This window comes from Myxocyprinus asiaticus, chromosome 49, assembly GCF_019703515.2.
Source record: "Myxocyprinus asiaticus isolate MX2 ecotype Aquarium Trade chromosome 49, UBuf_Myxa_2, whole genome shotgun sequence".
NCBI classification, from domain to species: Eukaryota; Metazoa; Chordata; class Actinopteri; order Cypriniformes; family Catostomidae; genus Myxocyprinus; species Myxocyprinus asiaticus.
The window spans coordinates 8,580,256-8,603,766 of record NC_059392.1 but is presented as its reverse complement, the minus strand read 5'-3'; the positions used below and the strand labels follow the sequence as shown (position 1 = coordinate 8,603,766).

General features: G+C 38.0%; 2 protein-coding genes across 8 annotated transcripts; both read right to left on the bottom strand.

The window, feature by feature from the left end:
* Positions 1–438: 438 nt before the first annotated feature.
* Positions 439–9,542, bottom strand: LOC127438338 (lipoamide acyltransferase component of branched-chain alpha-keto acid dehydrogenase complex, mitochondrial-like). The gene is made up of 11 exons (XM_051693864.1): positions 9,469–9,542; positions 5,979–6,099; positions 5,818–5,893; positions 5,532–5,713; positions 5,309–5,436; positions 3,450–3,702; positions 3,060–3,226; positions 2,859–2,936; positions 2,585–2,776; positions 2,382–2,453; positions 439–1,869 (listed from the first exon to the last, which is right to left on the bottom strand). The coding sequence occupies exons 1-11, from the start codon at positions 9,517–9,519 to the stop codon at positions 1,702–1,704; spliced, it is 1,488 nt and encodes a 495-aa protein (XP_051549824.1). The 5' UTR covers positions 9,520–9,542; the 3' UTR covers positions 439–1,701.
* Positions 9,543–14,817: 5,275 nt separating this feature from the next.
* LOC127438590 (protein NLRC3-like) lies at positions 14,818–23,192 on the bottom strand. 7 transcript variants are annotated; one of them, XR_007896762.1, is made up of 6 exons: positions 23,035–23,192; positions 21,203–22,830; positions 19,157–19,948; positions 16,771–17,620; positions 16,494–16,667; positions 14,818–15,675 (listed from the first exon to the last, which is right to left on the bottom strand). XR_007896762.1 is itself a non-coding variant. In XM_051694283.1 (4 exons), the coding sequence occupies exons 2-3, from the start codon at positions 22,003–22,005 to the stop codon at positions 19,873–19,875; spliced, it is 879 nt and encodes a 292-aa protein (XP_051550243.1). In that variant the 5' UTR covers positions 22,006–22,830; positions 23,035–23,192; the 3' UTR covers positions 18,891–19,015; positions 19,157–19,872. The 7 variants fall into 7 exon arrangements, 1 of the variants encoding a protein (XP_051550243.1); XR_007896766.1 differs by lacking the exon at positions 14,818–15,675 and having other exon boundaries at positions 16,254–16,667; positions 16,771–16,942; positions 17,249–17,620; XR_007896763.1 differs by lacking the exon at positions 14,818–15,675 and having other exon boundaries at positions 16,254–16,667; positions 16,771–16,942; positions 17,432–17,620.
* Positions 23,193–23,511: the final 319 nt, after the last annotated feature.

Here is a 23,511-nt window from a genome sequence, read left to right as displayed (position 1 = left end):
CACTCTGATCAGGCTTGAGAATGAGAGCCAGGCTCCACCTCCCACTGACTAACTATAAAACCTGTCTGAGGATCATAAATCCTAAAAGATTTGGTTCAAAAGCAGGGCTGCTTTTCTCTTCCCACTCTCTCCATTTCCTTCAGCCCCTGTCCCTGATAAGGTCTGTGCACATCACTGTTCAGTGTCCTTACACTTGCTCAACTGGCATATACTAATGATTAATAAAATAAGTTGGACCAACATAAGAAAATTAATTAAAATAAACATTAAGTTTGACTAACCTAATAAAGTTGAGTTAAAACAACTGTAGTACATTGACTCAACTTTATTAGTTTAGTCAAACAATGTTTATTTTAATTTTCTTATGTTGGTCCAACTTATTAATAACACTTTTTTTGAGTGTATCATTTATTTAAACACTTTCCTTCAAAATTCACATGCTCAAAATCAGGGCCGTAGCTAGTGGGGTGAAAAGTGGTAATGATTTTAGGGGCCCAAATGTCAAGGGTGTCCCTTGACAAATTCAAAACTGTATTATTTTAATAGGTAGGGGCCCAGGGCAATAAATAGTCAGGGGGCCCAGAATTACTTGCTACAGCCCTGCTCAAAAGTCCACAAAAGAAGCTCCCATTTTTCATTTAACTTCACAGTTTCAGCACTTTTATGTCCATGTGAGAATCATCACACCAGAGAAGATGAGATTGCAGCAGTAGAAAATCCCCACAGTCAAAATGAATCTATATTTTGCACATATCCATTGTCCTTTAAAAACAATGACATCAGATTGACAAGAAAAGCAGCATTCTTAAAAAACTAAATCGGAAGGTGAATCTCACGAAAACTGTGAAGAAGAACACGTCCTGGTCATATTTCACACCAAAATCAAAAGAAATATTATTTATTTATTTTGAATGTAAAAAAATAATGTATTTATATTGTATTTATACATCATGGAAATATTTGTTGTACTTTAACTTGTGCTGATTTTAATTAAAAATATTATATTACATTATTTTATTTACTGTTATACTGTAAAATATTACTGTATTACAGTTGAATGAAAATGACAAGAAAAAAACTCAAAAATAAAACATCCAAACGCATGATGGTATGCAAATTTATGGTGAAAATACACTTAATTTGTAATAAAAATAATTTATGCAAAAAAAAATTTAATTTTGAGTCTACATGTTTCCGTGAGATTCACCCTGACAGATTTTTTTGTTTTGTTTAGATGTTATCCACTAACAAATATCACCTCTGTTTGTGACTACTGTGGACACGTTTTAAAAACCATTGTGCAACGCCACTGAAGTGACTTTCTGATTTTACAGTAACTAGAAAGTTTGATTACGAATCAGTGTTCATGGGTTTGTGTTCATATAGTTATATTAATACGTTCATATTCTCTACCATTCAGAAATTCACAATACGTTCTGGTAGATGTAACATCCTACGTCAGTAAGGCAACAACAGGAGACAACTTTAAACCTTAACAAAACACACAAAGGAAACAAACAACAAAACACCAGTTGGATATAAGCTTTGTAAAGGTGTAAATACACAAATGTTCTTCAAATGTGCAACCGTTATAATTGAAGGAGTGGCTCAAATGGCATGAGCTCTTTGCCGGAGTATAAATTTGTAGTTTCGGGATATGACATCACCAGTTGTTAGATGTGTTTGAGGAGAGTGTGGTCTTTATTTTAGATCCAGGGCCATGGAGGCGGGGTTCTCCAGGTAAGATTTACACATGTTGGAGAAACGACACATGGTGGCTCCGTCGATGATTCGATGGTCGGCAGACCAGCTGAAGTTCATGATATGTGCCTTCACTACCTCGCCTTTGTGGTTGAACCGAGGTAGCACCTGAGGAGAATGCGGGAAAGAACATGCTACTTCAAAATTCATTATAAATGATTTTTCTTTTCTTCGTAGTAATACTATTGCAGACTAGAGGTAGACCGATATATCGGTTTTACCGATTAATCGGTGCCGATAGTTGCATTTTGGAACTATTATTTATCGGCATAAATCTATATGTAGATAGTTTTGTTTTTCTTCCTCTGTGTTCCTCTGTGGTCAGAGCTGGAAGATACAGTTAAAGCAGCTTGGTTATACAGTCTAACTGCAGCTTTAAGAGGAGAAATAAAAATGTTTATCACCAAATCTGAATTTTTCTGGGTATTATGGTTGCTCAATAAACTGCTTTTGTCTTTGCCCATCACAGTAAGAAAAGAAAGACTAAGAATGTTCTTTTATCATTCTTTAAATCGATTTTTTTAAAAAAACTATCGGCCTTTCCCCCCCCACTTTAGTTATCGTATCTGCAAAATCCACTATCGGTCGACCTCTATTGCAGACTTCATAGATTTACAAACCTGAATCTTCCCAAAAGCACCAATAGCAACCTCAGGAGGTAATATAACCGGCTTTGCATAGGTTCCACCAATCTGTTCAGAAGCACAAACATTGATATAAATGTCTAGGTAAGTGATAATTTGCCATTCACAATTCCTTACATCATATATGATTGCTATACAATTACCACAAAGCTATGGTCTTCCTTTAGCTCTTAACTCACCGATCCTATGTTTGACAGGGTGAATGTTCCCCCCGTGAGGTCAGCGGTCCCTAATTGACCCGATGCACCCAAAGTCTGCATACGGTTGAGTTCCACTGCAATTTCAAAGATGCTGAGCATCTGTACATTTTTCACATTAGGAACTAGAAGACCTTGACTGGTGTCCATTGCCAATCCGATGTTATGAGCAGCCTTATAAGAGAAGAAACCTGAATATATCAATGATCTAATTGAAAAACATACCATTAAATGTTGTTCCCATATCAAACATTACCTTATAGGTGATATTTGTGCAGTTTTCATCAACAGAGGCGTTAAGAATGGGGAAATGGAGGAGCCCAAGTGACGCTGCCTGTTTACAGAGAATTTAACGTCAATATCAAACCTAGCAAAATGGTTTGATTGGAGTTTTTCTGCATGCTACACACTCTGAGATGATTTGCCCATCTAGCACAAGAGTAAACAGCATTTATACCTTGATGAAAAATGGCATGTAGCTGAGCTTCACACCTCGAGACTCGGACAATCCCTTCAGCTTGGCGCGCAATCGCACCAACTGTGTCAGATCTACTTCATCTTTGTAGCCGAAGTGAGGGATCTTCAGGGCTGCCGACATAGTCTTAACCATTGCTTTCTGAAAACCTGTTTTGAAATTAAAATCCCCAAAATTGCTAGATCATAATGAAACAAAAAAAATTTGTGTGAATGGAAGAAAAATACTTTGGTGATTCTTTGATGAATCTGTATGAATCAGTGTGGTTCGAAATTGACCTAAAAGCAACACTGATGATGCAAATGTACCACAGTTCAGAACCAAATGATACAAAGTGAAAAGGGGGTGTGAAAAGCCTCAATGCATTCATACCTTTTACAGGCTCAGTGCGGTCTTTGCCTGTAAAAACAGGTTTAGGGACAACAGAAGTGGGAATACTGGGCGGAAGCACCTTTTCTTTTGGTTTTGGAGCTAAAGGTGCAGCAGATGTTGGAGGTGGAGGTCGAATCTCCTGGAATGGGGCAGGGGGTAAAATGGCCCCAGTCTGCCTAGCTATGAAGTTGAGGATGTCCTCTTTGAGAATGCGCCCATCCTTTCCAGTGCCAATGACTTCACTTAGTTTAATCTGAGAGGAAATGAGTAGTAGGATTATTTAAATGTATATAATCTAAAATGACTTCACATCACTCATTTATATGAGCCAAATTAGCTTTTTATTTGATTATGAAGTTAAACAATCTTTGAGTGTTTACATGCACACCAATGCGCAGATAACTACCAAAAATCGTAACAATGTAAGAAAACTGCGTTAACATGAGATCTGAGTTATTTACTGCTTTTGATGTCAAAACTTAAAACAGTTATGCACACAACAATAGCACACACTGGATTAGCCAGTAAAAACGCCTGCAAAGGTGTTTATATTCGTTGTGAAATCAGATTAATGGGCTAAAATCTACCGATCGATCAGTTTATGCTTAAACCGTTTATGACCTTATTTGGATAATGGAAAACCGTTTAAGGAATTTACATGACGTTACATGTTGTCAGCTTATAAAGCAATCAGTGTAAGATTGTGCATGTAACGTAATATCAAGCATTCAAACATCATTTGTTTGAAGTCAAGCTACCCAAGCCCCCACAAATATCAATTTTGACAGTGAGCGCAAAGTGCTCCGGCTTCACTTTAAACCATCGTGTAATGGCAAATGTTTCTGGTCATTGCGAGTTCATATACAAAGTGTTAATGGCATGCAGTGACGCAGTGGAGTGATAAAATGATGAAACGAAATCTCAAAGGTTTTGCTTCATGAGAAATAAGGGCTTGTGGGTTTAATCAAAGAGCATTAAAAAATGTGTGAGTGAAGAAATTAGGACAGAAATATTTACTATTGCATAATATAAATATTTAAAAAATGATTTTTAATTTTTTATAAAAATGTACAATATAGTGGGGGCCTGGGTAGCTCAGTGGAAAAATACGCTGGCTACCACCCCTGGAGTTCGCTAGTTCGAAACCCAGGGCGTGCTGTGTGACTCCAGCCAGGTCTCCGAAGCAACCAAATTGGTCCGGTTGCTAGGGAGGGTAGAGTCACATGGGGTAACCTCCTCGTGGCTGCTATAATGTGGTTCGTTCTTGGTGGGGTGCGTGGTGAGTTGGGCTTGGTTGCCGCGGTGGATGGCGTGAAGCCTCCACACGCGCTATGTCTCCTTGGCGACGCGCTCAACAAGCCACGTCATAAGATGTGCGGGTTGACGGTCTCAGACGCGGAGGCAACTGGGATTCATCCTCCGCCACCCGTATTGAGGCGAATCACTACTTGACCACGAGGACTTAAAAGCACATTGGGAATTGGGCATTCCAAAATGTACAATATAAAATACAGGAGTTCCAAAACAACAGTGTTAATTTAAACCTGACCAAAACTAAAGCTGACCAGAAAGAGAGACATATTTTAAATATTTGGATATTTAAACATTATTTTTTCATGTCATTTACAAGTTTTTAAAGCCTTTTAAAGAAATATGACAATTTAAATGACAATTAATCATGAAAGCCCTAAAACAGACAATTAATCATCATAATGGCAATTATTTGTTTGACAATAAATCATCAGCCAAATTTCATAATCGTGACAGCCCTAACAACAAATTTGGTGAAAAAGAATATTCAGCAGGAAATAATGAAGGGTGGGATTTTGTTCATGCATCGGCATCCAACAGAAACTTACATTGTTCTCTATGGCTAACCGTCTCACTGCAGGTGTTGCCTGAGTTTTGTGACCTTTGATATCCTGGTGTGTGTGCTCCTCTTGGGAAATGGCTGGTGTCTCAACCACGTCCTCCTGAGGTCCCTCAACTGCAAAACACCATTAAATGTAAGATAAAGTGATCTAATGCAATACTAAATCACTCAAGCATTTACAAAACACTTTACAAGCTGTTATTACTTACCCTGGCCTGCATTTGTTTCAATGTCAACAAGAGGTGTGCCTACTAGTGCAATTGAATCGACATCATAGTAGAGCTTCCGAATTATTCCGTCATAGCGGCTAGTGATCGTAACAGATGCTTTATCACTCTGAACTTCACAGATGCTGTCGAACTGAGAAACTCTGTCACCCTCTTTCACATACCTGATGAGCACAACAATAAAAGGAGATGATGAGGATAATGGCGTCCACTGCTGGTAGCTATTTGTATGTGTTAAATAGCTCAAACGGTTTTAAAAGACACTTACCATTCTTTAACTGTCACCTCCATAATGCCCTCCCCAATATCTGAAAGCTTAAATGGCATAATTGGTCTTGCTGCAACTGTAATGAGCAGGAAAAAAGCTATTATAAATGCATTCTACTTGTTCAGAACCAAAATGACCTGATCACAATTGCTAAAACTCACCATAGCTAGTGCGAAAGAAGCGATGCTGTTGCCCAACACTAAGGGAATATGAGTGGGGTCGGTATATGAGGCAAGCTGTCTGGATCTTTGAGCAGCAGTGCTTGTGCAAGCGTGCAGAGACCTGAAATACAGACATAACACAAAACAAAATCAGTGAATCAAAGTGTTACAATGTATGCTACAACATTTCATAAACTCAGTTATGTTAAATGATCCAAATTGTATCATGAAATGTACACACACACACGCATATACGTGTGTGTGTGTGTGTGTCTGTGTGTGTATATATATATATATATATATATATATATATATATATATATACACACACACACACACACACACACACTGGCAGCCAAAAGTTTGGAATAATCTACAGAAGGAAATTGGTACTTTAATTCACCAAAGTGGCATTAAACTGAGCACAAAGTATAGTCAGGACATTACTGATGTAAAAAACAGCACCATCACTATTTGAAAAAGTCATTTTTGATCGAATCTAGACAGCAGCCATCACTCCAACACCTTATCCTTGAGTAATCATGCTAAATTGATCATTTGGTACTAGAAAATCACTTGCTATTATATCAAACACAGTTGAAAGCTATTTGGTTCGTTAAATGAAGCTCAACATTGTCTTTGTGTTTGTTTTTGAGTTGCCACAGTATGCAATAGACTGGCATGTCTTAAGGTCAATATTAGGTCAAAAATGGCAAAAAAGAAACAGCTTTCTCTAGAAACTCATCAGTCAATCACTGTTTTGAGGAATGAAGACTATACAATGCTTGAAATTGCGAAAAAACTGAAGATTTCATACAAAGGTGTACACTACAGTCTTCAAAGACAAAGGACAACTGGCTCTAACAAGGACAGAAAGAGATGTGGAAGGCCAGATGTACAAGTAAACAAGAGGATAAGTACATCAGAGTCTCTAGTTTGAGACATAGATGCCTCACATGTCCTCAGCTGACAGCTTCATTGAATTCTACCCGCTAAACACCAGTTTCATGTACAACAGTAAAGAGAAGACTCAGGGGTGCAGGCCTTATGGGAAGAATTGCAAAGAAAAAAGCCACTTTTGAAACAGATAAACAAAAAGTAAAGGTTAGAGTGGGCAAAGAAACACAGACACTGGACAACAGATAATTGGAAAAGAGTGTTATGGATCTTAACCCCATTGAGCTTTTATGGGATCAGGTAGACTGTAAGGTGCGTGAGAAGTGCCCGACAAGACAGCCACATCTATGGCAAGTGCTACAGGAAGTGTGGGGTGAAATGTCACCTGAGTATCTGGACAAACTGACAGCTAGAATGTCAAGGATCTGCAAAGCTGTCATTGCTGCACATGGAGGATTTTGTGATGAGAACTCTTTGAAGTAGTTTAAGAAGTTCTGAACATTTTTTTTTTTTCCAAATTGTAATAGTAATTTTTCATGTTATTAATGTCCTGACTTCACATTGTGATCAGTTGAATGCCACTTTGGTGAATAAAAGTACCAATTTCTTTCCATAAGAACAAAATCTGCACATTATACCAAACTTTTGGCCGCCAGTGTATACAGGTGCATCTCAATAAATTAGAATGTCGTGGAAAAGTTCATTTATTTCAGTAATTCAACTCAAATTGTGAAACTCGTGTATTAAATAAATTCAATGCACACAGACTGAAGTAGTTTAAGTCTTTGGTTCTTTTAATTGTGATGATTTTGGCTCACATTTAACAAAAACCCACCAATTCACTATCTCAAAAAATTAGAATACATCAGAAGACCAATAAAAAAAAAACATTTTTAGTGAATTGTTGGCCTTCTGGAAAGTATGTTCATTTACTGTATATGTACTCAATACTTGGTAGGGGCTCCTTTTGCTTTAATTACTGCCTCAATTCGGCGTGGCATGGAGGTGATCAGTTTGTGGCACTGCCGAGGTGGTGTGGAAGCCCAGATTTCTTTGACAGTGGCCTTCAGCTCATCTGCATTTTTTGGTCTCTTGTTTCTCATTTTCCTCTTGACAATACCCCATAGATTCTCTATGGGGTTCAGGTCTGGTGAGTTTGCTGGCCAGTCAAGCACACCAACACCATGGTCATTTAACCAACTTTTGGTGCTTTTGGCAGTGTGGGCAGGTGCCAAATCCTGCTGGAAAATGAAATCAGCATCTTTAAAAAGCTGGTCAGCAGAAGGAAGCCTGAAGTGCTCCAAAATTTCTTGGTAAACGGGTGCAGTGACTTTGGTTTTCAAAAAACACAATGGACCAACACCAGCAGATGACATTGCACCCCAAATCATCACAGACTGTGGAAACTTAACACTGGACTTCAAGCAACTTGGGCTATGAGCTTCTCCACCTTTCCTCCAGACTCTAGGACCTTGGTTTCCAAATGAAATACAAAACTTGCTCTCATCTGAAAAGAGGACTTTGGACCACTGGGCAACAGTCCAGTTCTTCTTCTCCTTAGCCCAGGTAAGACACCTCTGACGTTGTCTGTGGTTCAGGAGTGGCTTAACAAGAGGAATACGACAACTGTAGCCAAATTCCTTGACATGTCTGTGTGTGGTGGCTCTTGATGCCTTGACCCCAGCCTCAGTCCATTCCTTGTTTAGTTCACCCAAATTCTTGAATCGATTTTGCTTGACAATCATAAGGCTGCGGTTCTCTCGGTTGGTTGTGCATCTTTTTCTTCCACACTTTTTCCTTCCACTCAACTTTCTGTTAACATGCTTGGATACAGCACTCTGTGAACAGCCAGCTTCTTTGGCAATGAATGTTTGTGGCTTACCCTCCTTGTGAAGGGTGTCAATGATTGTCTTCTGGACAACTGTCAGATCAGCAGTCTTCCCCATGATTGTGTAGCCTAGTGAACCAAACTGAGAGACCATTTTGAAGGCTCAGGAAACCTTTGCAGGTGTTTTGAGTTGATTAGCTGATTGGCATGTCACCATATTCTAATTTTTTGAGATAGTGAATTGGTGGGTTTTTGTTAAATGTGAGCCAAAATCATCACAATTAAAAGAACCAAAGACTTAAACTACTTCAGTCTGTGTGCATTGAATTTATTTAATACACGAGTTTCACAATTTGAGTTGAATTACTGAAATAAATAAACTTTTCCACGACATTCTAATTTATTGAGATGCACCTGTATATATACGATTTTTGCATCTAAATCAGTTTTATGAATAAAAACATTTTTTATACACAAGTTGTTCGTATGCACGTTGCATGGATTATGCTTATATTTTCAAACATAGTTTGTTTCATTGTCAACAACAATGTTTATATCTTCTAATAATTTGCTATTTGTTTACATTTTGGCATCTATCCACACACATCATGAATGTCTAGTAATCATACTTCAGCTGTTGATAGCTGTAGGCTGCTAGTCCATTAAAAACGCCTAACTGCGACTTAACCACCTCTAAATATCGTCTATGTACTTTAAAATGTATGCAACTGCAAAGTGCATGTAACACTTAAGGTAAAGACATACCAGACGTCTCATAAACGCGAATGGACCCCGCACTGTAATGACAGCCGCCATCTTTCCCCACCGATTTTGTCTAACCGGATATGACGGAACAACTACGCCAGCTCCACTGGCCAATCAGAGACGTTTTGGTGAAGGACAAATTATATATATACGCCCCCTTTTGGAGTTGCTGCAACCCCCTTTTGGAGTAACCCCGCCCTCTTTTGGAGATCCCGCCCCCATTTGGAGGTCTCCGTCCTGCAGCTATACATACTTGGAAATATTTCAGATGCATCATTTAGAGAAGACAGATCCCGCCAGAGATGAGTGAAATTAAAAAAAAGATAATTCCGATTTTTTTTATCTCAAAACTGAGACTTCATAACTCGCAATATCGACTTTTTCTCTTGCAGTTGCGACTCTATTTATCAATTGTGACTTAATATTTTGCATTTTCGAGTTTATATCACAATTGCGACTTTTTATCTAAGAATTGTGAATTGTGTATTTTGGAACTGTGACTTTATATCTAGCAATTGCGACTTCATTAACTCGCAAATTTGACTTTTTATCTTGCAATTGAGACTTTCTATTTCGCAAGTGTGACTTTATATAACGCAACTGTGACTTTATTTCTCGCAGTTGTAACGTTATATTTTGGAATTGTGACTATATTCTTACAATTGTGACTTTTTATCTTGCAGTTGTAACTATTTCGCAATTGCAAATGTATATTTTGCATTTTCGAGTTAATTTACAATTGCGACTTCATCTTGCAATATCAACTTTATTTCTCGCAATTGTGACTATATCTGAGAATTGTGAGTTTATATCTTGCAATTGCGATATAAATAAAGATATACTTTATAAACTCAAAATTACGAGAAATAAAGTTGGAATTGCGACTATATGTTACACTTTCGAGATTATATCTAACTGTTGTGACTTTATATTACGCAATTGTGGCTATTTCTCGCAATTATGACTATATTTTGGAATTGTGAGTTTATATCTTGCAAGTGTGACTTTATATTTTGGAATTTTGACTTTATATCTTGCAATTGCAAACTCGTAACTCGCAATTTCTACTTTTTATCTTGCTATTCGAATTTATTTCTTGCAATTGTGACTTTATGTCTGAGAATTTTGAGTTTATATCTTGCAATTACAATGTAAATTTAGATATACTGTATAAATTCGCAATTACGCAAAAAAAATTTCAATTGCAACTTTATTTGGCGAATTTTGACTATATTACGCAATTTCGACTTTATTTCTCACAATTGTGACTATATTTAGGAACCTTGACTATTTCTCACAATTGCTACTTTCTATCTTCCTATTTCTACTTTATTTTACAATTGCGGCTCTTCATCTTGCTATTTCTACTTTATTTCTCGCAACTGTGACTTTATATGTGAGAATTGTGAGTTTCTATCTCACAGTTATGATGTAAATATAGATATACTGTATAAACTCGCAATTACGAGATATAAAGTTGCAATTGCGACTAGGGGTGTAACGTTCAGTCATCTCACGATTCGGTTCGGTTCACAATACCGAACTTACGGTTCGGTTCGTTTCACGATTCTTTATACTAAGCCTGAATCAAGAAAAGTTAAGTTTGAAAGTTTTTTTTTATTGTTATTACTTTATAGTCAAATGCAAACAGTTTGTTTCCTTAAAAATGTAGCTAAAAGTACCGTTCTTAAAAGTGCTAAATGATCGATCAGAGATGTACAAGGACTAAAAATTCACAGGGCAATGGTGACACCAAATGGAAATATTAGCTAATAATTCTGTTTACTGAAAATACAGAATATGATACATATGCTGCTAACACACTGTCACTGATTTCAAACATTTAAAACATTTTAAATTAAAATGTTATTTTTCTAAATTAGTATGAAAATATCATCTCATCTCCACTATATGTATCCTCACATTTTTGAACAACGATGCATCGTGCCACGATAAACTGTTACACACCTAATTGTGACTTTATATGTCGTAATTTTGAGTTTATTTCTTACAATTGCGACTTAAATTTATATCCCGCAATTACGATATAAATATAGATATACTGCATAAATTCTCAATTACGAGAAATAAAGTTGCGACTTTATATGTCACAATTTCGAGTTTATAGCTCACAATTGCGACATAACAATTCTGACTACATTTCTTGCAATTGCAACTTCATATGTAAGAATTGTGGGTTTATATCTCGCAATTACAATATAAATATATAAACTCGCAATTACGAGAAATAAAGTTGCAATTGTGAGAAATAAAATCAAAATTGTGAGATAAAAAGACAGAATTATCTTTTTTATTTCACTCATCCCTGACGGGATCTGGCTTCTAATCTTATGACAGTTTCAATGTATATATAATAAAGTTTCATTTATTAATAACATTGTATGTATTTATTTTCAAGGACACATAAACCAAATAAAAAAGTACAGAAGTTGTATTTTACATTTTATAACTCTATCCTGAATTAAACGTGTTATACAACCTCGAATATGTCCGTGTGAATGGATTAGAAAACAGGGTTTCAACAAGAGGGAGCGCGAGCCCCTGTAAAGCAGTTGCGAGGTTCAGCACAAACGTGACTTGAGTCTTTTGAAACTATTCAACAAAAGATTTAAGTCAACATTTCTGCACTTTACGTTAAATTTGAAGCTAGTAGGTAGCGATAAATAAGCATATTTTATGTGTTGAGTGAGTGAATGAATCTTTTATTCAACTGATTAGTTAACAAACACAGAGTCGTTCATGACCGAAACAATGGACGCGAACAAGATCAATTTGTTCACTTAAATGATTTGTTCAAAAAAACTATTCACTCAAGTGCAGCTAAAAAGCTTGGACAAAATAGTAAACACCAATCAGGATTATGAACAAACGACATAATCATTTTCTGGGGTGTGACCAGAAAAGTTGAAAAACTCCTGGATCAGAATATGGTAAAAAGTATAATTCAAGGTGTACTGACAGAACACAGAACGCAGGCTTATTTAGCCAAGAAACATATTCTTAAAATCTGAAAATATTTAAAGAAAATAAAAATAACTAAAAATGCAATAAAATTAAGTCTACATATTAAAATCACAAAATAAATGCAATATACTGAAAAATAGTAACAACTAAGTAACCCCAAAATGTAATTTTAAGTTATTCAGAGCATGTAAAACAGAGATTATTTAGCAAGAGGCGAGCCACTTTTATTAAAATGAATGTGAGAAAGTGGAACACCCAGCGGCCAATGTATGTAGAAAGGAAGTTCCACCTTACAGGTGAAAGAGCTAATCATCTTTTAGATACAGACATCGCCTGTCAAACAACTCGAAAACCCGCATGCACTTTAGCTGTAGAAACTGAGAAAACTGCATTTTTTTAGTGTAATCTGAGGTAAAGAAGCACCATTTACAACCCCAACCCTAAGTAATTTCAAATCAGATGATTGCAACACGCTCCAAAATATTTTGGACAGTCGGTTGTTTACCACTGTGAAACATCACCATTTCTTCTAATAACACTTATTAAACATTTAGGCACTGAAGACTTTAAACTTTTTTAAGTTTAAAAAGTGGAATTTCCCCCCATTCATCCATTATGCAGGTCTTCAGCTGCACAATTGTACGGGATCTTCGTTGCTGTATTGTGCGCTTCATAATGCACCACACATTCTCAAATGGAGATGGTCTGGACTGCAGGCAGGCCAATCCAGCACCCGCACTCTCGTTTATTCGGCCAGTATGTGGTTTGAAGTTGTCCTGCTGAAAATTCCAGGACATCCCTGGAAAAGACGGTGCTGTGTGGCAGTATATACTGCTCCAAAATTTTTACATATCTGTCTGCATTAATGGTGCCCTCACAGTAGGGGCGGACTGGGAAGAGAATTCGGCCCGGGATTTTACATAGAAACTCTGTCCTTTTCTGCATAATGCTGCCCCCTTCGACTCATCGCAGCGCCGTTTTGTGGCCCGTTCTGCATAACACAGTGGCCCATTTCAGCTTATCGCGGCCCATTTGGTCCCATTTTATGGCCAGCCCTTCAGGAAAAGTCCCAGTTCTCCCGATGGCCAGTCTGCCCCTGCCTCACAGATGTGCGATTTACCCATGCCATGGGCACTGGCACACCCCTGGCTCATACAGATACTGGCTTTTGGACCTGACGCTGATAACAGCTTGGATGGTCCTTTTCCTCTATTGCCCAGAGAACACGATGGCTGTGTTTTTCAAAAACTATTTGAAATGTGGACTCATTGGACCAAAAAACACAGTTCCACTGTTCTACTTTCTATCTAAGATGAGACTGAGTCCAGAGAAGTCAGTAGAGCTTCTGGACAGTGTTGATGTATGGCTTCTGCTTTGCATAGTAAAGTCTTAACTTGCATCTGTGGATGCAGCGGTGAATGGTGTTAACCAACAAAGGTTTACTAAAGTAATCCCAAGCCCATGTTCATGATATCCCTCAGATGAATGATGTTTTTTAAAACAGTGATGTCTGAGGAATCAGAGATCACGTGCATTCAGAAGTGGTTTTCATCTTGCCCTTTACGCACTGACATTTGACCATATTTCTTGAATCTTTTAACTATTTTGTGCACTGTAGAGGGTGAAATGCCCAAAATCCTTCCAATTTGTCTTTGGGGAACATTGTTCTCAAAGTGCTGGATTATTTGCTGAAGCATCTGTTGGCAAATTGGCAAATCTCGAATGATCCTTGCTCTTGAAGGACTAGGCTGTTTTTGGTGGCTCCTTATATACTATGACACGATTGCCTCACCTGTTTAACATCTCCTGTTTCACATTGCCTTGGTATTTTAACTCATCAAATTGTTATTAGTCTTAAATTGCCCCTGTCTCAATTTTTTTGGAGCATGTTGCAATCATCTGATTTGAAATTATTGTACATTAAAAACAATGAAATTCACAAGGTAAATCATCATATAATTAGTAGTTGCAGTGCTTTCAATATAGAAAAGGATGAATATAATTTACAAATAACTCCTTTTTGTTTTTATTAGCATTTTTCAGAATTGGGGTTGTATGATACCAGTGTTGTCAGATTTTACTGCTGATTTGAAATATGTTCTTTGATCGTAATCTTGACCAACCATTTTGGAGATTTCAGTCTTTCCCCATTCAAGTAGATAGGAGCTGCACTTTTATGAATGGAAATAGCTTCCCAAGAGCATTCCAAAAATGGCCGCCAGTGGATTGACTTGCTAGAAAGACTTGATAATATCAATTTATTATACTTTTCACATAATGAAAACACATTTTAGATATATACGTGTCATAAGAAGTGTTTTAAAAGATATTTATTAGAATTGACTAATTTACTGACAACCCTCCTCAGATTATTTCCTGAAATTTAAATTCATTTTGTTCCCAAACAATAAATTAAACAATTAAGTAAAGCTATATAATAAACAGCACTGTAGGAACTAACAAAGTATTGTGTTGTATGACAATGCTATATTATATCATATGCTAAGTCTTTACATGACAGACATCAATAATACTTAAACATTGAAACTAGCATCTATGCCCTCTCCAGATTAAATGACTACATTATTAATTTAATCATCAGCTCATACACAAACAGAAAGCACATCAGTCTATCTAATCACTTTTGACCCGTTACAACCCTTGCAGTTCATTTCACCCCTGCACATATCCCAGGGGTCATGTTCATGGCAACAGACTGGTGGAGGGTTGTCTTGCAACAGCCGAATGCCGACTAAGGTTTGTACGAGTAGATAGAGACGATGGGTGAAGTTAGTATGGAAGGTGTGTATGAGTTCGGCAATGTCACGTGTGGTGTTGTAGATGGACAGAATTCCTGCATCCCAGTCCAGATACACCCCAACTCTCTAGGCCGTGCAGGAAGGGAGCCAGGTCTCTATCACTCCTTCAAGGGCTATATAGACATTGTAGGGTGTGCTTGGAGAAATAGCCCAGGATTTATTATTAAGTTCAGGGCTTGATAGCCCATTCCAATAATGGGCCCCGTGCCAAACCATTCCACCTGGAAGAAATGGCGGCGGCAAAGCCCCTATCTGCTCATGACTTGGCCTGGAGCCTCAAACCTCTCTGGATGATATGGCATGCGCTTCTGTTGTTTGCATCTATCATAAACCATCTTATCTTTCTCTAACACCACTAGATATTGCTCAGCTGCGATGGGATCCCAAGTCAACTGGCACACATCTGGAAAGAAAAGTTACACATGTTTTGACTACGCAATTTGATTTGTTGCCATTAAAGTCAAGAAGAAATTGAGCCTATTTACTTTCAGTTTTCATTTAATATCTTAGGGGCTGTTTTTAAAAACCCAATAGCCAAATAGGGATCTCACATTGGGTGCCTCAATGGTCAGAGATGGCCCTAGAAACCAACACCCTGTGTTATTTTAACATAATAAAAAAAAAAAAAAAAAATCTTTAAAAGCGGAAAGATCCACCAATCAGAGAATCGCCACCAAATGAGCTTTACAGTGACCCTCCACTTCTATAATGCGATATATATATGCGAATGATGGAAACGAGTCGGTCTCCTTACACTCTCAAACTTCTATATTTGTATATACTGTATCTGAATATTTTGCAAGAAACCTAAAACATATTGTTTCTATATTTTTAAACAACAACTTTAAATCAATAGTTTTATATTTTTCTAAAAACATTTAATTCGATAACATTATTCACAATGCTTTGCAATTATAGTTCATAGTTACAGTGTGATTGTAGTTCATTCCCTTATGAAAGACATTAAGTACACAGTCTTGCACGTTTATTTTTTTGTACGATTTTAAAATACTTTATTGCTTCAAATCAAAATTTGTAACGTTGTGATTCACACTGGACAGTTAGTATCAAGGTTCAAGGCTTAGAACTCTTTTATGAAATCCATATGGAAAAAATTAATCAGAAAAATATTGTGGCCAGGCACAGTTGCACTCTATTCTGAAATGTAACGCTTCCATTTTAAGATCCAAACAATTACCAATGGATAAAATGAAGCCCCACCTTACATTTTTTTCTTGTTGAAGAGCCTTACTCGGAAATGCATCACATTAAAGAAGTAAAATGGGTAGCAAATGCTGTTTCATGTTGACTTTTAATTAAAAAGCAATTACAAAAAAGGCAGTCTAACATTTCCGTAGAGTTTCCATGTCACGTCTCTCGTCCAGGCCGACCACACTGTTGACGAACATGAACAAAACATCAGTCAAACTGAAATGAAGTTAAATTCAAACAAACAAAGAAATTCTGAACTAACTTGTGTGTATTTTGCCTTACTCACATTAATTTCTCTAATCATGTTGTTAAATCTTCCAAAACAGATTTGAGCTGGTCAAAACCTGGACCTTTTACTGGATTGATGCTCAAGTCTATTTCTTGCATGTTGTACGGGTTGATGGAGAGCTCTCGCCAAACAAGTAGCTCCCAATTCTGTTATACCGCAGTGTGTCATCCTTTAGGCAATAAATATAGTAACAGTAAAGCACACATTTAGGTAATTTTGTTACTTCTCACATGCCATAGATTTTCACCTTTTAAAGTAGTCACGAATATATAAAAAAGTTTTTTGCAACTTTTAAAAGAAATAACTGTCCAATTGGAAATCTTTAAAAAGCACATACATATACATGCATAGACATCATGGAACATTTTCAAGATACCTCTCCTGAGATAGATCTTAATACCAGATGTAAACAGGGCCTATGCCTATGTGTAAAGTCCTAAAAGATTGAGGAAAAGTTTATTACTCATGATATGACCTCTTTATATTCAGACTCAACTGAGAATATTCAGTTTACAGTCAGGGTTACTCAGTCCGGTGGAGAGCTTCTCCACAAGAATCTAACAAGCGACACATGCTGAGATCCAGACATCTGAGGCTGCAAGTTCCAAGAACAAACAGAACAGCTCTTTTAGATTAAGACCAGATTCATCATTCATACCGACAGTTAATAATCCGCAGGGACTCCAGTTTGAAGCGAGGATCCCCCAGCAGAGAGAAAAGCTGCTCAAATTCAACTCCATTTCGTCTGTTGTTAGTTAGATCAAATTCCTTCAGGTGTGAAGGGTTTTCTTGAAATGCAGAAACCAATGCAGAGAAAGCGTCCTCATCTATATTGCAATCTGCCAACCTGTGAAGAGACATTTGAAGATTTCTGAATAAGCCTCTTTTCATTCATTCAAATTGTTTTCTATGAGGGTGTTGTAGGACTGAGCATGCAGCACAGAAGCAATGGAGTATTGGTAGAGTGCCTCACAAAATCAAAACGGCTAAATAAGGAAGATGGACCACTATTATGAAATAAAACACACCAGATTACACAAGTTTTGGTTGTCCTGTTCCTTTAAGGGAATGTACACTATATTGCCAAAAGTATTCGCTCACCCATCCAAATAATTGAATTCAGGTGTTCCAATCACTTCCATGGCCACAGGTGTATAAAATGAAGCACCTAGGCATGCAGACTGCTTCTACAAACATTTGTGAAAGAATGGGCCGCTCTCAGGAGCTCAGTGAATTCCAGCGTGGTACTGTGATAGGATGCCATCTGTGCAACAAGTCCAGTCGTGAAATTTCCTCGCTACTAAATATTCCACAGTCAACTGTCAGTGGTATTATAACAAAGTGGAAGCGATTGGGAATGACAGCAACTCAGCCACAAAGTGGTAGGCCATGTAAAATGACAGAGCGGTGTCAGCGGATGCTGAGGCGCATAGTGCGCAGAGGTCGCCAACTTTCTGCAGAGTCAATCGCTACAGACCTCCAAAGTTCATGTGGCCTTCAGATTAGCTCAAGAACAGTGCGTAGAGAGCTTCATGGAATGGGTTTCCATGGCCGAGCAGCTGCATCCAAGCCATACATCACCAAGTGCAATGCAAAGCGTCGGATGCAGTGGTGTAAAGCACGCCGCCACTGGACTCTAGAGCAGTGGAGACGCGTTCTCTGGAGTGACGAATCACGCTTCTCCATCTGGCAATCTGATGGACGAGTCTGGGTTTGGCGGTTGCCAGGAGAACGGTATTTGTCTGACTGCATTGTGCCAACTGTGAAGTTTGGTGGAGGGGGGATTATGGTGTGGGGTTGTTTTTCAGGAGCTGGGCTTGGCCCCTTAGTTCCAGTGAAAGGAACTCTGAATGCTTCAGTATACCAAGAGATTTTGGACAATTCCATGCTCCCAACTTTGTGGGAACAGTTTGGGGATGGCCCCTTCCTGTTCCAACATGACTGCGCACCAGTGCACAAAGCAAGGTCCATAAAGACATGAATGAGCGAGTTTGGTGTGGAAGAACTTGACTGGCCTGCACAGAGTCCTGCCCTCAACCCGATAGAGCACCTTTGGGATGAATTAGAGCGAAGACTGCGAGCCAGGCCTTCTCGTCCAACATCAGTGTCTGACCTCACAAATGCGCTTCTGGAAGAATGGTCAAAAATTCCCATAAACACACTCCTAAACCTTGTGGAAAGCCTTCCCAGAAGAGTTGAAGCTGTTATAGCTGCAAAGGGTGGGCCGACGTCATATTAAACCCTATGGATTAAGAATGGGATGTCACTTGATGAGCGAATACTTTTGGCAATATAGTGTATTTCTGTTACCAAAAAGCGAAAACGTGTAATTCGCTAAATAGTTTTGTATAGCATATGCTTGCAATTGTGGATTATTATTCACCTTAGTACTGTTAGTTTGCAGTTTGGATGTCTGAACCATGCCAACAGTGTGGTGCAAATCACAGTGTGATTTTTGCCTAAACATTGAAAACAACTCCTCAAGTCAAGCTCTTTCAGATGACAAGGACTGCTACAGAGAGCTGCAGCCAACATCTGACAACCTTCTAAAGAGAGCTGTACCTGTACACTTGGGAAGACAAAGCACTGTATTTCTGAAAGAAACAATGTTAATGCAACTTATAACAGTTCGAATGGCCATAAAGTCTGGTGTGGACTGAAACTTTTATTGATTAGAGGTTGCTTTTTCTTAAGCGTCAATTTTGTCTCATATTTCACTTAAAATAGGATGTATATGTGATACATCACAAAACTTAAGCAACTTTAGTTACAGAGATTCTGAAATTGCAAGAACACACTAGGACTGTGCAATATGGACAAAAAATATCTTTATTCTCTTTGTAACTTTCTGTTCTTTCGTTGGTACCTTTTTTGCGCACTGCATTCTGATTAGCAAGATCTCTAAGAAGTAAATTCTGAGTAACAAAATCAAGTAAAATTGCAGTTTCTGAATAACAGGCTCTAATCGTTATACTCACGCGAGTTTCTCCAGATGACAGAAAGGGTTCACTAGGATTTGGGAGAGACACTGGACTGCCCTGTTATCATAAGGGTATGCATGTTGTAAGTTCAGCTCTCTCAGATGTGATGAGGGGTTATTTAAAAGTGCAAAGACCAGAGGAACAGCCCCACCACTGAAAGCATTATCAGAAGATGGTATCCTAAAAAGACAATGCTGAAAACAAAATGGAAGATGATCCAGAGACTTTAATCATTCATTTATTTTTAAATGCTTTTAAATGATCTTAAAGGGATGGTTCACCCCAAAATATTACTCAGAATGACAGCCTCAGTCACCATTCACTTTCACTGAATGGAGAAAAGACTAACACAATACCTTAAATCTCCTTTTGTGTTCCATGGAAGAAAGTGTTCATGTCAAACACCAACTAGAAACTAGATTATTACATTTCCTAAAAGAAAATATGAGTGGTGCTTACCTATGCATGAGTCATTGCAATGGGGTGTTGTGGGAGGTTGCCAGGGTGTTGCTATGTGGTTGCTAATGTATTCTGAATCAGTACGTTTGCATGCACTTTAAAAGTTCGATTTTAGCACACTATATGATTTTTACAGTCCTTTACGATTGTTACTTTTCAGACTTTACGATATGATCCCAATAAAATCTTTGGTAAAAGCCATGGCACACTATGTGACATTATGTCAGACTGTATGATTGTAGCCAGAACTTTGCCGGAGGTTAAGATTCATTGCAAAGGCAATTAATCGGCCATCAGTGAACATGTCACAATAAGTGATCAAAGACTTGCCCTACGACAAGAGAAATCTTTTACAGTCCCCCAAATTTGTCTTGGGCGGTACAATGGTGCCAAATTTGTACACTGTGAACCCTGCCTAAAACAATATTTATCTTTTAAAGCAATTTTGCATGACTAGCGCCACCAAATGGAATTGCAAAAATAAACTTTATTTTCAAAACTGCTTTCTGAATATGCCCCATCTGCCATTGGTCAAACAAAGAGATAGTCCTGCCCGCAACCACTCTATTTTGAGTAACGTTGTTGCTCAAAACAAACAGAGCAACAGAAATACTACATACTTCAGCTTTAAAAATGTCACGTACTGTAAATTGATTCTGATTTTTGCGAAGTCAGACTAAAAGACCTATATAATGCAATTGTAGCTCGACTTCGTCCAGCATGTATACCAGTTAACTGACCCACAATTGGCTGTGGTGTTTTGCGCATACATGCTCCAGAAGACAGAGGTCATGCACAACGTGTATTTAACCTACCGTGTTTGTCGTTCTTCCTTCAAATATTCGATTACGCATTGTGTCGTGTATGCTTGGCCATACATATAAAGACTTTAGCTCAACTATGCAAAAACCTGCTGTAGCGCACTTATAACTGTGCATGTAAATGTACTGAGTGTTTTTTAACATGGTGGTTACTAGAGTGTTTCTCACCTGAGGACTCTGGAGATCTCGATTGCAGGCACCAGTTTCATGGCGGCTTCTTCTGTGTTGGCGTGTTTCTTAATGTAAAACGTTGCAGATGAGTTCACGGAGGTCACTAAAGTAGTTGCCACATGTGAGCACTCTGAAGGCTTGACTGTTGCGTTCGCATATCCTTGAAACTCGATCTGACCTCGATCTTTAAATATAGGCAAGGCTACATCTAGCTCTTCTAAACAGCGAGAGAGATTAACTGAAAACCCAAATGATGGGCTCTTCTGGATTTTCCTTAAGATGTTAAGGACTAAATCCTCTAGCCTAACATTGCAAGATGAATTTCGGAAGAAGTCAGACAGGAGGATTTTGCTGGAACCAAAAGACATGCCCAATAGAAAGAGGAGAAAGATGTCCAGGTGGCCATTTTTGCTTCTTGAAGCTCTATCCAATGCTCTTCTGTGCATTTCAAGAGGAACTTCTGTGGGTCTGAGCATCCTCTTTACTCTTTCTATCAGTATGAAAGACAGTAAATTTACAGTAACATACAGTGCAGCAAGGAGCTCCTGGATGCTGGGATGTGTGAAGCGGAATGTTTTCCCTAAATGCATCAGTTCCTCTGTGTTGAAAATCATGGGCCAATCCTCAACAAGTTTGACAGGAAGTAAACCATCAATATTGGCCATTTTCATGTCTTTTTCTGTGAAAATTAAAGTGTCCTTTTCCAGCATGTGCCAAGCCAGTCTAGCTAACGTTAGGATCTCCTCAGTGCCTGATCTAGTGGATCTTTCCTCAGTCTTTTTTCTTTCTGGAGCACTCATCTCCTCATTTGAATCAGCAGGAAATGCGAGAGCATTTCGGTCAGTGTCAATGGAGGATCTGTATTGCAGCTATTACTAAATAGTTCTTCCACAACAGTGGCATTTGACAAAAAAATGACAGGGAATGCATGATGTAAAGACTCCTTGATGACATAACCTGAGTGATCACTCTTGCAGCAATACTTTGATCGGAAACTCACCTTTTGATATGTTCTTCCCACTGTAAATCATCTAACCCATAAAGTTCAACCACCTGCTGTACATGTTCTGGAGGAACTGAACAAACATCTTTGAGCTTTGAGGTGATCAGAATCTGGGCAGATGGTAAAAGGTTCCCTTTGAGAAGGCTGACAAGCAGGCAGTCTATAAAAACCTGTTTCATTGGATTGCTGCACATCTTGTTGAAATTAAGAGGGAGTCAAAACTCATCCAGGCCATCAAATATAAAGAGGACTTGGGCTTGTTTGAGAACCTTCACATTGACTAACTTTGGAAAGAACATATCTAAGAGCTCCATCAGGCTGTGTTTCTGGTTTTATAGAACATTCAGCTCAGGCAGGTGGAGAGGAAACACAAAATCAAATTGCTGGTGTGTTTCATCATCATAACTAATCATATTCTCATCTTTTTTTGATGTCATTGAAGGGTCTTTCCAGCTCTCGCATCTCATGAAACATTTGGCTTTCCAAATGTTTCCCCAAATATATCTTCAGTGGAAAGTAGTTTGTAGTCTTTGGAGTGTCTTTATATTGTCTTCTTAACCTGTCTTGCAGCAAAGATCTCATAGTGTAAATCTCTTCTTGAGGATTGTCTTCAAAAGCTGAGCTAGAGGTGTAAGACATTGGTTTTGTTATGTTATTGTTAAAGGAACGTTTGGGTTCAGTACAAGTTAAGCTCAGTTAGACAGCATTTGCGGCATAATGTTGATTACCACAAAAATGTATTTCGACTGATCCCTCCTTTTCTTTATAAAAAAAACTAAAATCTGGGTTACATAGAGATGAGTAGAGAAGAGATGAGAAGACTTACCTTGACAGTTTGGACTGATTACTTGTTGTTTGGTCTTGAGTTGTTTTTTCTTTAAAATTGGATGCCATTTCAGTCTAAATTGTGAATACTTAACCCAGACTCTATTTACAAGGATAACAATAGACAGAAAGTTAGGGTTGAGGCACCAAAACAAAGAAAACATGATCTTGTGACACAAGGAAGTGTTTTGTGAATCTACATCCTTGTGCATGACATGTGGCCAATCAGGTCCATCTACCTCTGCTGCAGTCATGCCTTTATTTCCATATAAAGCTACTACTAAACAATTATAATTAACTTAATTTCTAGAGCACTTTTCACTGGTGTTCAAATAGGGGAAGAGCAAGTCCCGTACATTGCCATGTCATGCTAATTTTAGAATGTTTATTCAAACAGCAACATTTACTTCTTACAGCCTTCTTCAGTAATGTAGTGCAAATTATTCATGCGTTTTTTCACACAGTATTACTTTCACAT